Source organism: Drosophila gunungcola, unplaced genomic scaffold, assembly GCF_025200985.1.
Source record: "Drosophila gunungcola strain Sukarami unplaced genomic scaffold, Dgunungcola_SK_2 000028F, whole genome shotgun sequence".
NCBI lineage: Eukaryota > Metazoa > Arthropoda > Insecta > Diptera > Drosophilidae > Drosophila > Drosophila gunungcola.
This window is the reverse complement of record NW_026453206.1, coordinates 806,596-820,773: the sequence shown is the minus strand read 5'-3', so window position 1 is coordinate 820,773 and position 14,178 is coordinate 806,596. Positions and strand designations below refer to the sequence as shown.

At 41.5% G+C, this 14,178-nt stretch overlaps 1 protein-coding gene across 3 annotated transcripts in view; it reads right to left on the bottom strand.

Moving 5' to 3' along the window:
* LOC128263928 (G protein-coupled receptor kinase 1) overlaps positions 1 to 14,178 on the bottom strand; it is a 453,272-nt gene that overhangs the window by 240,969 nt on the left and 198,125 nt on the right. For 2 of the 3 annotated variants that reach the window (XM_052999201.1, XM_052999202.1), the window contains one exon: positions 11,155 to 11,216. The exons of the other annotated variant lie outside the window; for it this stretch is intronic. In XM_052999201.1, the coding sequence (XP_052855161.1) occupies positions 11,155 to 11,216 (62 nt within the window). The remainder of the gene's footprint in view (positions 1 to 11,154; positions 11,217 to 14,178) is intronic. 3 annotated transcript variants of the gene reach the window in all.

The window sequence follows — 14,178 nt, the reverse complement described above, 5'->3', positions numbered from 1 at the left end:
AATATATACAGAAGTAATAAAAATGACAGAAGAGAAAAGTTCCGTTCCCGCGGGACCACCGCAAAGCTATACTTCGCGGGACGGATGGCGGTCAGGTTGCCGCTCGTCCTTATTGCTAGTTGCGTCGACCCTGTTCTCGACGCCTTAAGTCCTTCAGGATGCCAGCAGCCAGATTAGCTACCGCATCCCAATTCTTCTGGTTTTTCCAGCATGCAATTGATTACGTTATCCACTGTCAGGAAACGCTCGGTTCTTGATTCATCTTCGGCTCCGTTCCTCGAGGATAGGGGGCAGATGAAGAATGCGTGCTCCTCGTCTTCGATGCAGGGGTTTGTCTCGTGCTTGAACCTGTACAGGTATTCTTTAAAGTATCCGTGCCCGGAGATCATCTGTCTGAAATCTACCTGCCCGTGTCTTCTCTGCAGCCAAGGGATTAGACTGGGGATTAACCTGTGCGTCCACCGTCCTGTGTTCGCACTGTTCCACCTCCTTTGCCAAGCCTCTATCGTGCTGCTGCGCAGGGGCCTGCTTCCTGTACTTCCTGTCTTTCGTTCTGTCGCCAGGAGGTCTAACGGTATTGTACCGGCTAACACTAGCGTGGCTTCCTCTGATACCGTGCAGAAGCTGCTTGTGATGCGCAGTGCGCAGCGTCTGTAGACAGCTTTGCACTGGCGACTATATGTTGCGGTCTTCATAGCTTCGGCCCATATGGGCGCGGCGTACAGGATGGTCGAGGTCACAACTGTGGCTATGATCCTTCTGCTGTGCTGCTTTGGTCCTCGGGTGTTGGCCATCATCCTTGAGATGGATGCAGTCGATCTGGATGCTTTGGCTGCTGCATACGCTAGGTGGGTCTTGAACGATAACCTGTGATCGATCATTACCCCAAGGTACTTGATTGAGTCGCTTGATACTATTTAAGTTGAACCGACTCGAATTGTTGCGTTCTCAACAATCTTCCTGCTGCTTATGAGCACTGCCTCCGTTTTGTGCTCTGCAAGTGATAGCCCGTTGTCTGCGAGCCAGCTCATAAGGGTGTCTATGGAGAAGCTGCACCTTACCGTGGCCTCTTCGAGGGTTTTCGCTGCTGTTACCAGCGCTATGTCGTCCGCAAAGCCCACTACGGTGCATCCTTCAAGTAGTGTCTGCCTTAGGATCCCGTCGTACATGGAGTTCCACAGAATCGGGCCCAAGATTGAGCCTTGAGGTACTCCACCTGTCACCTGGTACTCATGCTCTCCGACGTCAGAGAACTATGTGAGCAATCTGTCCTTAAAGTAGTCCGCTACGAGGTCGGTAAGGTAGTCAGAGATTCCCATGAGACAAAGCGCTCGCAGGACAAGGTTCCAGTTGGCAGAGTTAAAGGCATTCTTGACATCCAGTGAGCAGACGAGGCAGTACTTTTTTGAGCCGCCTCTCCACCTTTCTCCTTTAATTGGTGGTCCGAGAACGCTCCGAGTTCGTCGAGCTCCTTTTCGAGGTGGGTGCATATTATGCGCTCAAAAATCTTACCCATCGTATTAAGCATACAAAGGGGTCTGTAAGAGATTGCGTCGTTTTGGGATGAGCCCTAATCTTTGCCGCTTCCATCCTGTGGGGAAGGTTCTTTGGCTGAGACACTTGTTATACATTTCCGTGAATATAACCGGGTAAGCTGCCACCATTGTGTGCAGCGCAGCATTGGGAATGTCATCGGGACCAGGGGCTATTTCAGCCTTGGCTTTTCTTAGTGCTGCCAGTACTTCAGCTTCGCTAGTGAGTACGGTATCGCCTAATCCGGTAGCTTGCCAGGTAAGGGGCGGCTGTGTGGGGAACAAAGTAGCCAAATTGTGGCAAAGCTGCAACTGGTCAGTAGGGGTCGGCTCTCTGTTGAGCTTACCCATGACCATCCTGCGTTTTGCTCTGGAAGCGGAGTATATTTTGGTTTTGGTTGTGAGGACGCTCAAGGCGCCTCACATTTTCCCACTCAAACAAACCCAGTATCTCAGCCACTGAAGGCAGCATTATGTTCTCAACACAGGTTATGTTCCCAAATATAGATTTAAGCTTAAAACCTAAGTTTTCCTAGTTTCAAACATAAGCGCGCGAGGTTGCCAGTGTTGATCAGCAAGATCGGTCAGCTGGCCAGTCGGGTCGAAAGTCGATAGTATCGATAAGTTATCGCAATCACCCGTGAACATGCGAGCATGCTGTTAAGCGCCAAGCGTGCTATTAAAATTATCGGAATCACCCGTGAACATGCGAGCGTGCTGTTAAGCAAAGCGTGCTGTTAAAGGCAAGCTTAGCGCGGATGGCGCGAACGTGCTGTTAAGCGCGAGCGTGCTGTTAAAGGCAAGCTTAGTGCTGATAACGCGAGCGTGCTGTATAGCGCAAAAACAAGCGTGTCGACGTGGCACAGCGATCCGCTGAAATCGCTCTCTTTCTTTTGCGGCAGCCGAACAGGACCACCAGGAAAACTCAGCGGAAGGAACCAGCGGACGGCGACATCAGATCAAGCTCAGGAGTAAGATAAGCAACAGAGATCAGAGGCAGGCAGTACTGAGTGCGAAGGTTAGGGAGAATACAAGAATAAATAAAAGGAAGATAAACTTGTGAAACTAAAAACCCCAAGTGCCGGTAATAAAATTTAGTGAACTTCGCGGAGTGTTCTTTCGGGTTGGGCAGGTTGCCGTATTGGGTTTCCGAGGTCTGTTTTCTCTACGCAACGCGGACACCAAAGCTACCCACGTGCTACTCCAGGTCGAGCAAGTTCTCGTGTTGCGTCTCCGAGGTCTGTTTTCTCTACGCAATACGAACGCTTACCATTCCGGAGAAAAGCGCGGGAAACTACCGCCGGCCTTTTCTACTCACGTCCAGGTTAGGGACAGGCTAATAAAATTTAGTGAACTTCGGGGAGTGATTTTTCGGGTTGGCCAGGTTGCCGCATTGCGTTTCCAAAGTCTTTTTTCACTACGCAACGCGGACACCAAAGCGACCCACGAGCTACTCCAGGTCGGGCAAGTTCTTGTGCCTTTTCTACTCACGTCCAGGTTAGGGACAGGCTAATAAAATTTAGTGAACTTCGGGGAGTGATTTTTCGGGTTGGCCAGGTTGCCGTATTGCGTTTCCAAAGTCTTTTTTCACTACGCAACGCGGACACCAAAGCGACCCACGAGCTACTCCAGGTCGGGCAAGTTCTTGTGTTGCGTCTCCGAGGTCTGTTTTCTGTACGCAATACGAACGCTTACCAGACCGGAAAGCGCGGGCAAACTACCGCCGGACTTTTCCTACTCACGTCCAGGTTAGGGACAGGCTAGTAACATTTAGTAAATTCCACAGATGGACTCTTCGGGCCAGTGAGGCTTCTGAGTTGCGTCTTCGAGGTCTGTTTTCTCTACGCAACGCGGAAGACAAAGCTGCCCGCGTGCCCATCCATGTCGGACAAGCTCCCGTATTTTCGTTTTTCCGAGGTTTACTCTGCGCAATCCGAACGCTTGCCGGACGGGAAAATCTCCGCCGATTTCCCCGCGCCCTCCTCTTCGCTCTGCGCAGGGCCCAGTCGAAATCCCCGCAAGTTAAACTTACGCCGGTCCCGTTTTCGTGTGGCGTTTGCGAGGTCTGTTCTTTCTCTACGCCACGTGATCCCGATAACAAAATCCCGGCGGCAACTCCCAGTCCCGTTTTCGTCTCCTGTGTTTCTAGAAATTTAACTGTAGAGAACTCTGGCCGGACTGAAGCCTATCCCAGCCTATGAAAAAGTCCTTACATGGTATAGGCGGGTGGGGCTGTAATGCTTCGAGCTGAGCGGATCTTGTAGGCGACAGACCAGGTATCGAATTGCAGCCGCCAAAGTAACTCCAGGAGTGGTTTGCGAAGGAATGTAAAAATTTGGCTGAGCAACCTGTTGGGCGGAGGTTGTTTGTTGGCGCCTCTAGTTGAGCCGACTCTTGATCTCTTTATAGACGGGGCATCCCCTTTAATTAGCAGTGTGGTTTCCACCACAGTTGCTACATTTTCTCAGTGCTGGGTCTTCTTTGTTACCCGTGCAAGCTTCTATACAGTGCAGGTCGCCACAGGCAACACAGACTGGTCGCAAAGTGAAATAATTTTTTGTGTACCCAAACTCCTGGCAGTTTGTACACTGTACCGGGTTGTTTCGTTTATGCGGCTTCTCTACGGTTATTTTTCGATGGAGTAGGTATTTCTGTTTGTATAAGGGGTGCACTGCGTTGTTCTTCAGAGTAGTCGCGTCTGGTTTGAGTTCAATCTTGAAGAGTGGCTGAGGAATTTTTGGCCTGTTGGTTATGTTCATTACATTTTTAACGTCAAAACCATTTTCTTTAAGCCCTTCAGATATATCAGCTGCCGGGACGGTTGACTTGATACCCTTTATTACAACTTGAAGTCCTTTGCCACTTTTGAGTTGGTAATTGTAATAATTAACACGCTCACTGTCCAGGAAGTTTGTTACAGAGCGGTAGTTGGCTTCATTGGTGATCTGGAGCTTGGTTTCAGATATATTACCTCTTTTTGAAATAGTAATATAAAATTTGTTTTGCCCAATTTTTGCTTGAGTTTATTGATTAGAGCTGAAAAATTTTGATCTCTAATGTAGATAGGTTGTGGCTTTACAATTTTATTGGCTTGGGGTGGTTGACCGTCATCTTTTCGAGCTCGCCAAGTATGGCAAATTTGTTTGCAGAAGTTGCCGTAGTGGTGTTGATTGAAGTTTTCGTAAGTTTAGGCAAATTTGTTTCTCTAGCTTTTTGGGGACTAAGTTTTTCTTTTATTTGTACATAGTCGATCGATCCCAGTCTGTACTAACGTACATTGTAAGAGCTCTGCAGCAGAAGCTAGTATTGCTCGCGATGTCAAAATCGGCCACACGTTGGTCGATGTTGAAGTTGTTGTTATTGTAGTCGATACGACAGTTGTTATTGAGGGCACCGTATTAGTGAGCGCACAAGCTGATGTAGTCGGTGCGTCTACAGGTGGAAGGGGGAAGGGCATTGCGAACTCCATGACTGCGTTGGAGCAGCGCAGCTTAAGTTGGGAAATAGTGCTGGCGAAAGAGACCGAGCTCTCTCAGTAGCGGGCGGCGTCATTGCACTTGTTGTTGTGTTATTTACTGTCTCCGATGAGACACATGCTAAGTATGCATTATTTTTCGAAGACGAAGACATTTGAAGTGAAGACAGTCGACGCGCGTCTTGCTGTTGTTGTTGTTGTACACGACTTTGACTCACGTACCCGCAGGCATTGTTATTTAGTTTAATTTATTTAAATCTTTGTATTTGTTATTAGATTTGTTAGGGAAGAGAGCCCTTGTTGTTTGGCATTGCTGCCAGCGTCTTTTCGCTATTTATTTCCCATTCTCTCAGCGGACCGATCGGAAACACGTCTACCTCGGATAGTTGATTAATGAAGACCTAGGACAAAGGAAGTAAATAATAATTTAATTGTGTTAGGATCGTCAAATTCTTTTCGCCACCACTTAATAAATCCAAGCACACTCATAGCATGGCTATCAGTTTACTTTATGTGACAGTAGAATTTTAATTTAGGGTCAGGAAGAACTCCTAAATCGTTGACCGAATATATACTGTCCAGTGGCATATTATGAAGAGAATAGCATTTAAATGAAGGCGTACCCCATTTAAGGCAATTCAGTTTTAAGAGGCTAGATTGACACCATCTCCTATAAAAAGTCATATACAATTATATATTTCGTCATCGTCTTAAAAAATTATGAATGTTTTTCGTTTAGCATTACAGTTTCCAAAACTAATGAAATCTTAAATTATTAGCATTAATTATGTAAAAAGTAATGAAATGTTAAATTATTAGCATTAATTTTGTAAAAAGGAATGGTCAAAAGTAATCAATTGATGCATTACTTTGATCAAAAATAACAATTTTTTTTTTTTGATTAGCATTACTGTTTCCAAAAGTAATGATTTTTTTTTTTATAGGCATTACATTTTTATAAAGTAATGAAAAAAAACTTTCATTAGCATTACTTTTGTCAAAAGTAATGAATTGTTTTTCCATTAACATTACCTTTGTCAAAAACAATGAATTGATTTTTTATTGGAATTACTTTTCCAAAAGTAATTTTTTTTTTCAGATAATGTGGTTTTAGGTAGGTTAGGTTAGAACAGCTGTCAAATTATTGACACTTAGACCTAGAAGGTCCATTGTGATACCTCGTGGATCTGTGCTTTAGGTACATTTCACTAAAACATCAATTACGTTTTTAAATTATGTTTTTCGGAACAATGCTTGAGAAGGATCAAGTCCAGAGGACGCTATAGTCATTATTCTTTAAAAAGAGTTTGGCGCAATTTTTTTGCCGAATGGTAATCGCGTGAAGTGATATGAACCATTGTTTGTTGAAAAAAAGTTTTATATCACTTGAACTTTTTTTGAGTTCAACATGAAGAAATCCTGACGTTAAATCAAGACATGAAAAATTTAAATCTAAAATATCATCAAATCTAGGGAGTGGAAATTTATCGGACAATAGTTTTTTTTTATTAATTTGACGATAGTCAATTACTAAACGCAATTTTTTTTTTTCGTGATTTGGAAATGATTTCGTTGATAATAACAAGAGTGGGCTGTTATAAGCAGAGACAGATGGTTCGACAATTTTGTCATTAAAAATTTTTTGGACTAGTGCTTGAATTTCATCTTATTGGCTATAATTTTATATATACTGGTTTGGAACTTGTCAGCTTGTCAAGCTGGTGATTCTTCAACTGTATACGAAGGTTAAAACAATCTTCGTAAGCAAACAAATCCATTGGCAAACTAAGTGGCAGTTTTGCCATTCTGGTATACATTCGCCATAATTGTATCTTGACATTTTTTAAATTGCCTCGATTGTAGCTTCGTTCTGAACTTTGTAAATGGTTGAGCCGATTATCTTTGAAATTTAGCCGGATTCCATTGGCGCATTAAAACGGGGATCCTTGCTCTTTTTAGAAACTGTCTCCATTGCAAACCCGTCAAACAACACCAGCTTCTCTTCTTTGTCGTCCAACTTGGGAAATGCCTCGGTCGCGTTATGGATGGAAAAAATATATAAATATACAATATTGCGAAAGTCCCTCAAAACAAAGAACGAAAATATTCTCCCAAGCTACACAAAAATAACAACAGCTACAAAATAGTTTTCTTCTGATTTTCAAGTAACGGATAAACAAGATAAAGTAATATCTAAGGATTTAATGAATTTTTACCTCGCGGCGATTTTTATTAACAAAGAAAGGCTGCGATGGATCATCCGGTCAAAGCTCTTACAAACAAAGGATTGCTAAATCTAATGATTAGCCTTTTTCTGATACAGATATGATTTTGGTTCCACTGTTCCATTAAGATTAAAGTCGAACTCTGTTAAACATTGAAAAAAATGTCGATAGCCATAACCATTGGTAGTGCCATTACAAGATCCCGATAACAAGCAATCGAAGGCTGGCTTAACCCCATCGCTCACAATGGTCGCCCATATAAGAAGAGACACGTCCGCTGACCAGGCATTTGCGTTCCGACGAGCATAGAGGAAACATCTTCTGAGGAGAGATATCCGGGTAAGTGTTCTGGTATCTAGTCTTGGCAGTGGTGGTGGATTCTTGAGAGTTCGGTTCTGAATCGGTTTTACAACCTGGTGAGGATCACTGATTCCCAGTGTGGTTTTCGAATCAACCTGGCCCGGTCATAAGCATTGATCTAGCCTTCTATATCGAACCCTGGCCACGGCGAGCTTTACCGCCTCCCCAAACCGGGTCGTTACAGATATTAAATATTTAATCTTAAAAGATTAAAGATTTTGATCACGATTTGCTTAAAACTGGGACGTGATGGAAAGTTTTTGTTTTCGGATTAGTAATATTTGTCGCCATCACCAAACAAAAATGGGTAAGAATTGCAGTAGATGGATTTGGACGGAATGTCAAAGCCCAGCTTGTGAAGAGTAATCTGCCGTTTATGTTATCGACTATACAAGTTTACACAGGCAGTTCCCAAGAGAAGAAACTGCCGAGTTGCAGACCATATCCGGTGGCCTGGACGCGCAGCGAAGAAACCGCTGACCGCGCGTTCCGGGTGCAAGTGCCCGGAGTCAGACCAGAGCACTCGCGGAGCGAGTGATCTCCACGGGTAGGGACAAAACGCTGACCCGACACCTTGGCGACAGCGCTGCAGCCAGGCAAAGGCCTCAGGCTGCAGTTGGATAGGTTCTTTAGTTTAGTCAAAAATTGTACTCTAGAGAATTAACTCTGTATAAATTACCTATGCCCTTACGGGCGTACGGAAATAAATAAAAATATAAAATAAATACTTAACGGTTTTATTATTTACATGCCAATTCGTCTATGATGACTATTTCCGGTGCGGAAGTGAGGTTTAGTGAAAAGCAGAGGGTGTTGAAAACAGATTTCAGATTCTGTACTTAAACTTTGCTTTAAGCTCACCCATTTTGGACTTTAGAGCTCTGGTCTTCCAGCTGTCGGTGCCAAAGAGTTGGTCTATGCGCTCGTTTAATGGATTGAAGATCCGATCCCCTGCCGCGCGTAGATTGGTGCAGATAAAATTAGCTTGCTCATCGAAGCGCCTGCTGATCAGATGGATGGGTGATAAGTCTTAAGGTCAGTGTTGTGCTGTCACGCTGATGCCTTTTTGGTTAATATTACTTGCCTAACCAATTAAGTTAATTGGTTGCTTTTGCTTAAATTTTGTGTGTTTTGCGGCATGGGTTTTAGAATTATATGTTTATATAAATGCAACTAGAATGTATGCTTAAAACACATTTGTATTATGATGTTTATATTTGGTTTAAAGACGGTTTAATGACAGTTTGTGAAAATATTTGCGGAGCGTAAGAAAAACGTAGCCTCTCTAACTCTTTCGTGGAGTAGTTGCAGTTATTTTTCTATCTCCGATGAAAGTTTCCAGTTAACTTTTACGACTCGGAAAATTTAGAATATTGACATCCTTCTACGACAGTTTTAAGCAGCCAATTCGTGGAAATCCATTCCTTTCGAAAAATCAAAAATTTCATTTTTTTAAGCAAGCTTTAACGGATGGAAGGGACAGGCTATTAAACACAAAACAGTGGCGTAAACCAATTATTTAGTAGCACCTTGTGGCAAAGCGCTCCAACAACCCTCGAATGAAATCAAGAAACTTTCCAATCTTCGAACTTGTTGAACTTGGCCAATGTATGCACTAACGAGTTTCGTCGGAGACATGTATTAATTGTGTCAGTACTCTGTCTGTAGGGCAACACCGCACACTCGCAAAACGTAACCTTTGAGCGCAGTTGCCACAACTCACAGCTTGACCACCCTTCTAGCTATTTCCCAACTTTGCTTCGAGCTCTCATTGATTACGGCTCTGAAGGCACTTTTTACATGAAAAAAGTTGTAAAAAGACTCGGACTCAAACGTATTCCTATTCGAGCAGAAATCACAAAAAACGGTACGCCGTCCCACAACCAGTGAAAGCACAGCACGATCACAATTCTCCTCTTACGTGTCCTTACCCTTCATCCTTCGATCTCTTATAGGTCGCCTACCTTAACAAAATGTAAAAACCCTATCTTGGATGATCTTTTGTAGATAAAATTTCGGTAGGTCTGAATTAAATTATCGGTGGCGACCTTACTCCAAAGTTTATGCGTCATGACGACCGGAAGTGCACAATCGCAAAACTAATTGCACGGAAAACGCTGTTTGGTTGGGTAGATTTCGAACCAGCCGAAGCATCCTAGTCTACATCGATTCCCATTCGTCACAGCTGAAATAAAAGCAGGGAAAAAAAGGTGTGAAGACCATTTTCAACGAACTCATGTCCGTCATCAGATAGGAAAATATACATTTCGATTGTCATTAAAGACATTAAAGTGCTCGGCCGGTAAGAAAAAATGGAATTGAACCGTTTTCAAGTTTAAGAACAGGAACTCGACCGACAGCCAAAGTTTTTTTTAACAATGGTTTGACTTTAGTCAGGTAAGAGATGTTGAAAGCAAATAAGAAGGCAACGCAGTAGTCAACTCACTCACTCACTCTCACTCTTAGTGTTTCACATCATGCTGTGATCAAGAAAAACAGTTTAATTACAAAGTTGGTGATGATATTCTCTGCATGAGTCCGGCTGAGCAAAACGATCTTGGAAGAGTCATACTAAACTGGCGTCTTCATTGATACTTATTCGTTGCCGACATATAAAAAATTAAGCGCTACATAGATGTGCTCTTACATGACGCACAATATCAGCGAACTTGGTAGTGCAATCCCGATGCACTCATAAAGGATTACCGTAACGATTGGCACTGCCTCTGCACATTACACAGCCATTCGGGCATCAGATTGCGCCTAACAAGCGCGAACGCTATCCGCTGGCAGATCAGGTTCTTAGGGAAGAAATATATGTTGATGATATACATACAGGATATGGTATGATTGATATCAATGTAACACTCAAAATTGACAATGATGACGTTGTTGGGTATCCAACCATTCAGCTTTCATACCAACTGCATTTCTATCCAACAATATTTTCAAAGCATTGGCATCCTAGTAAAGATGTATACTTAAGCCCGTATAGATAGGATTAGATTATACTCGAATCCTTTGATTACCAAACGCTTTATACTATCCACAATTATTTGACCCGTTGGGCTTCATGGCACATCATCGCTTCAAGAAACTGTAGAAAGAAGTTTGGATTATTCGTACGGAGCGTGCTGATTTAACCCCCAAGACCCGCGTTAGACTCAAAATTGTGCCACCAGTCCTTCCAAATGGAAATTACTCCGAATCATCGTTTTACATCCTGGAACCGATGGGCTACGAGTTGCTACTATCAAGACCGTTAAAGGAATTTACAAGGGGTCTGTCTCAAAAATTTGTCGCTTATCCTTACAAAAATTTACTAAAGAGTCTAGCCCTAATAACGAATTAACGCTCCTTTGAATATATCCGCCATTTAAGACTACACAATGAATACAAGTCCTGAATTCTGGGTCCAATGCAGGATGCAGCATAATCGGGTGTTTCTGACCCCTAAACAGATTGTTGCTTATATTTGACAGCCGCTAACACAGCTGGTATCCAGCTTTCAAATATGGTGAAATTGGGAATTTTCTACGGTTTTATAAAAAAAGTTATTTACCTCTCCAAAAATTTTTTAAATGGCTTTCCTTTAAGTTGTGTAAATATTTCTTCCATGTATGGCTGTAAAAAAATAACGAAATTTTTATGAGTTGTTACAATTGTTAAGATTATTTCTGCACAATATAAAGGCATAAATGGTCTAAGCAAAAATCTAATACCCCAATTTCACATTCTGCTAAAGTTATTTGCACCGGAGATCTCAAAGGAAAAATTTGGTCATTCGAAAAAAAATTGTGGAAATCAGAAGCGTATAATGACCTAGGCACACTTTGGTTGCTTCATTACGTCTGTGGTTAGACACAGTTTTTTTTACATAGATTTTGTATAGGCAGATAGAGATGGGAAGAAAGTGCGACAAAGTGCATAAGTCTACAAAATTGTTTTACCGATGTTTACTCAATGTTTACTAGATATTTACTCGATATTTAGCATATCGTGGGAAACTATCACCTATAACGACCGAAAACAACAACACAAATAGCCGTTAAGCAAAGACGGGAGGGTTTTAATTGACAAATCCAAACAATGACCAGCTGTTCAGATGCAAAAAAGCACGTCTGTCAAGTGTAACAGGCTATACTAAAAAATACCGGTTGTTATCGATATTTCGTCAGTGTCTTCGTAAAAAATGCGAAAGCTTAGCATTTCCTGGTCGCTGAAATTCTGGCAGGAAACATAATGCGTTACATGATTTTTTAACAAGATAACTGAAAAGCTTGACGAAGCCGGCTGAAAAGCACAACGCGGCGTTCATAATTATTAACATAACGGTTCTGGTATTCAGTTTAGATTCGTTATACATCCTGTATTTTAATTTTGTAATACATTAAAACGTCCACAAACACGTCAATTTTCTAATATTGTATGCAACTCCCTAATCTTAGCTTTTATAGTTTCTGAGATCTCGTTCATACAAACGGACAGACCGACGGACATGGCAAGATCGATTCGGCTATTGATTCGGATCAAGAATACACTTGATATAGTCGGAAACGTAACGTTACCTGTAACATACTTTTAAGGGAATACAATATACCCTTTTATTCTACGAGTAACGAGTATAAATATGTTTATATCTGCATTATCCTTTTATTTATTTTTATTTCCCAAAAAGAATAAAGAAAGCAGTATTTTATGTATATATATATATATAAACATCTTAATTTCGAATATATGAGTACCCAATAAACACAATTGAAGCTATGAAGATTTTCACTATGATTTCCTAGGCAGCTATTTGATATCGTTATCCGATAAACTTAGAAGAATTACTAAAAATAAATTGAAAATTTGAGAAGTTAAAAATTGTTTTTCTTCCGATTTTGATCAAATTTAAACCGTTATTTTGTAATAAATAAAGTGCTACATTATCATTAAATATCGAAGAACTATACAAAAAATTTGAATACAGCTAAGTTCTAGTTTTTTCCGACTGTGATTATTGAAGCTATATGATTTGGTCGTCCTATCCAGCTCGTCCCGACTACTAAACTACTTGCAATAGGAAGACAACTTTTGGAAAAGTTTCATGCAGATATCTTTAAAATTGAGAGACTACTTTGCATAGAAACGGACGGACGGACATGACAAGACCGACTCTCCTAGCTATGCTGATCAAGAATACATATAGGGTCAGAAAAGTCTCTTTCACTGCGTTGCAAACTTCTGATCGAAATTACAATACCCTCTGCAAAAGTACGACTGCAGAATAAGTTTCTGAGTTATAATTAAATTGAATTAGACAAAAAAAACAATATCAAAGAATTTGGAACTAAATAATGATAGTTATTTATTATTTGTTGACTAACTAATTTCGATTTCACTAAATTCCAACACTAAAACATCAAAACCATGAACTTAAAATTTTAATCTTAAACTGCAAATGCCGGTACGAGAAATTGTATTTCCAGAGGTTTGAATTATCGAGAAAATTAACACGTCTGGACGCTTTCGGTTTAAAATTGAGAGGGCCTCCACATTTATTCTAGCTCTTCTTGTGTTGATTTTTTGTAATACAAGAGCTCGGGTTACGACTTCATGTTATCTTAGGCACTAATTTTTTCATTCACTTAAATTTTTGTTGTAGACATAAGTCGGCTACGTTCACAGCATATAAATATTCTCCAACTAATTGGAATGGGCTCAAGACGTTGAATAGCGTGTTTATATAGGTCTGACTTCGTGACATTCTCCCCCTTTTCACGACTCAGAACGGCCTCGATCTACACTAAGACAGTGTGAAGATAGTCCTTCTCTTCCTGCTCCTTCAGAATAGTGCTGCCCATAGTCTTGAGAACCATATGATTAGCCGACTTTACGGCGGCCCTCCCAAAGTACGCCTATATGTGGCGCTCTGGGAGGGATGTATTCGATGGTGAATCGGTGGGCCGCAGCATACGACATGATGCTGTAATCATTGGTGTCGAAAGGTTCCAGAGCTCTTTTAGGATCGTGCAGCACACAAAGAATATAAGGCGTTGTCGCAATAAAATTTGACAACAGGACCACGACGACTCACAAACCTGGGTAAGCATAAAATAAACGTATTAGAAGTCCAATCATTCTTAAACCTAACAATTACCGGTCAAGCGGACGCAAATTTAGAATCAAAAAAAAAAATTCCTTAAACTGGACAGCCATTTTATGCTCTCAATCGAAACAGCAATACTATAATACTTTCAACAGCTTTCCCTTATTTAAAATCAAATTGGCAACTTAGTAGTCCCACAGCGGACCGTACAATCACTAACAGCCATGTTCCTTGGGAACCAAGTCTTCTTGGGAACCGAACATTACATACTTAGAAAAAACCGTCTATGCTACCCCCTAAGACCCAACAACCTAACCAAACACAGCTAGTGATCTCAACTGTGGAAATTCCCTTTAACCAGGCCACCTAATTCAAATTTTATAACTAAGAGCCATCAAATCAAACTGTACTAATGACAGATTTTAACACGTTCCTAACCAAAAGCAATACCTATGGAAGTTGAGGCATTAAATCCTTTGCGTCATATTAATT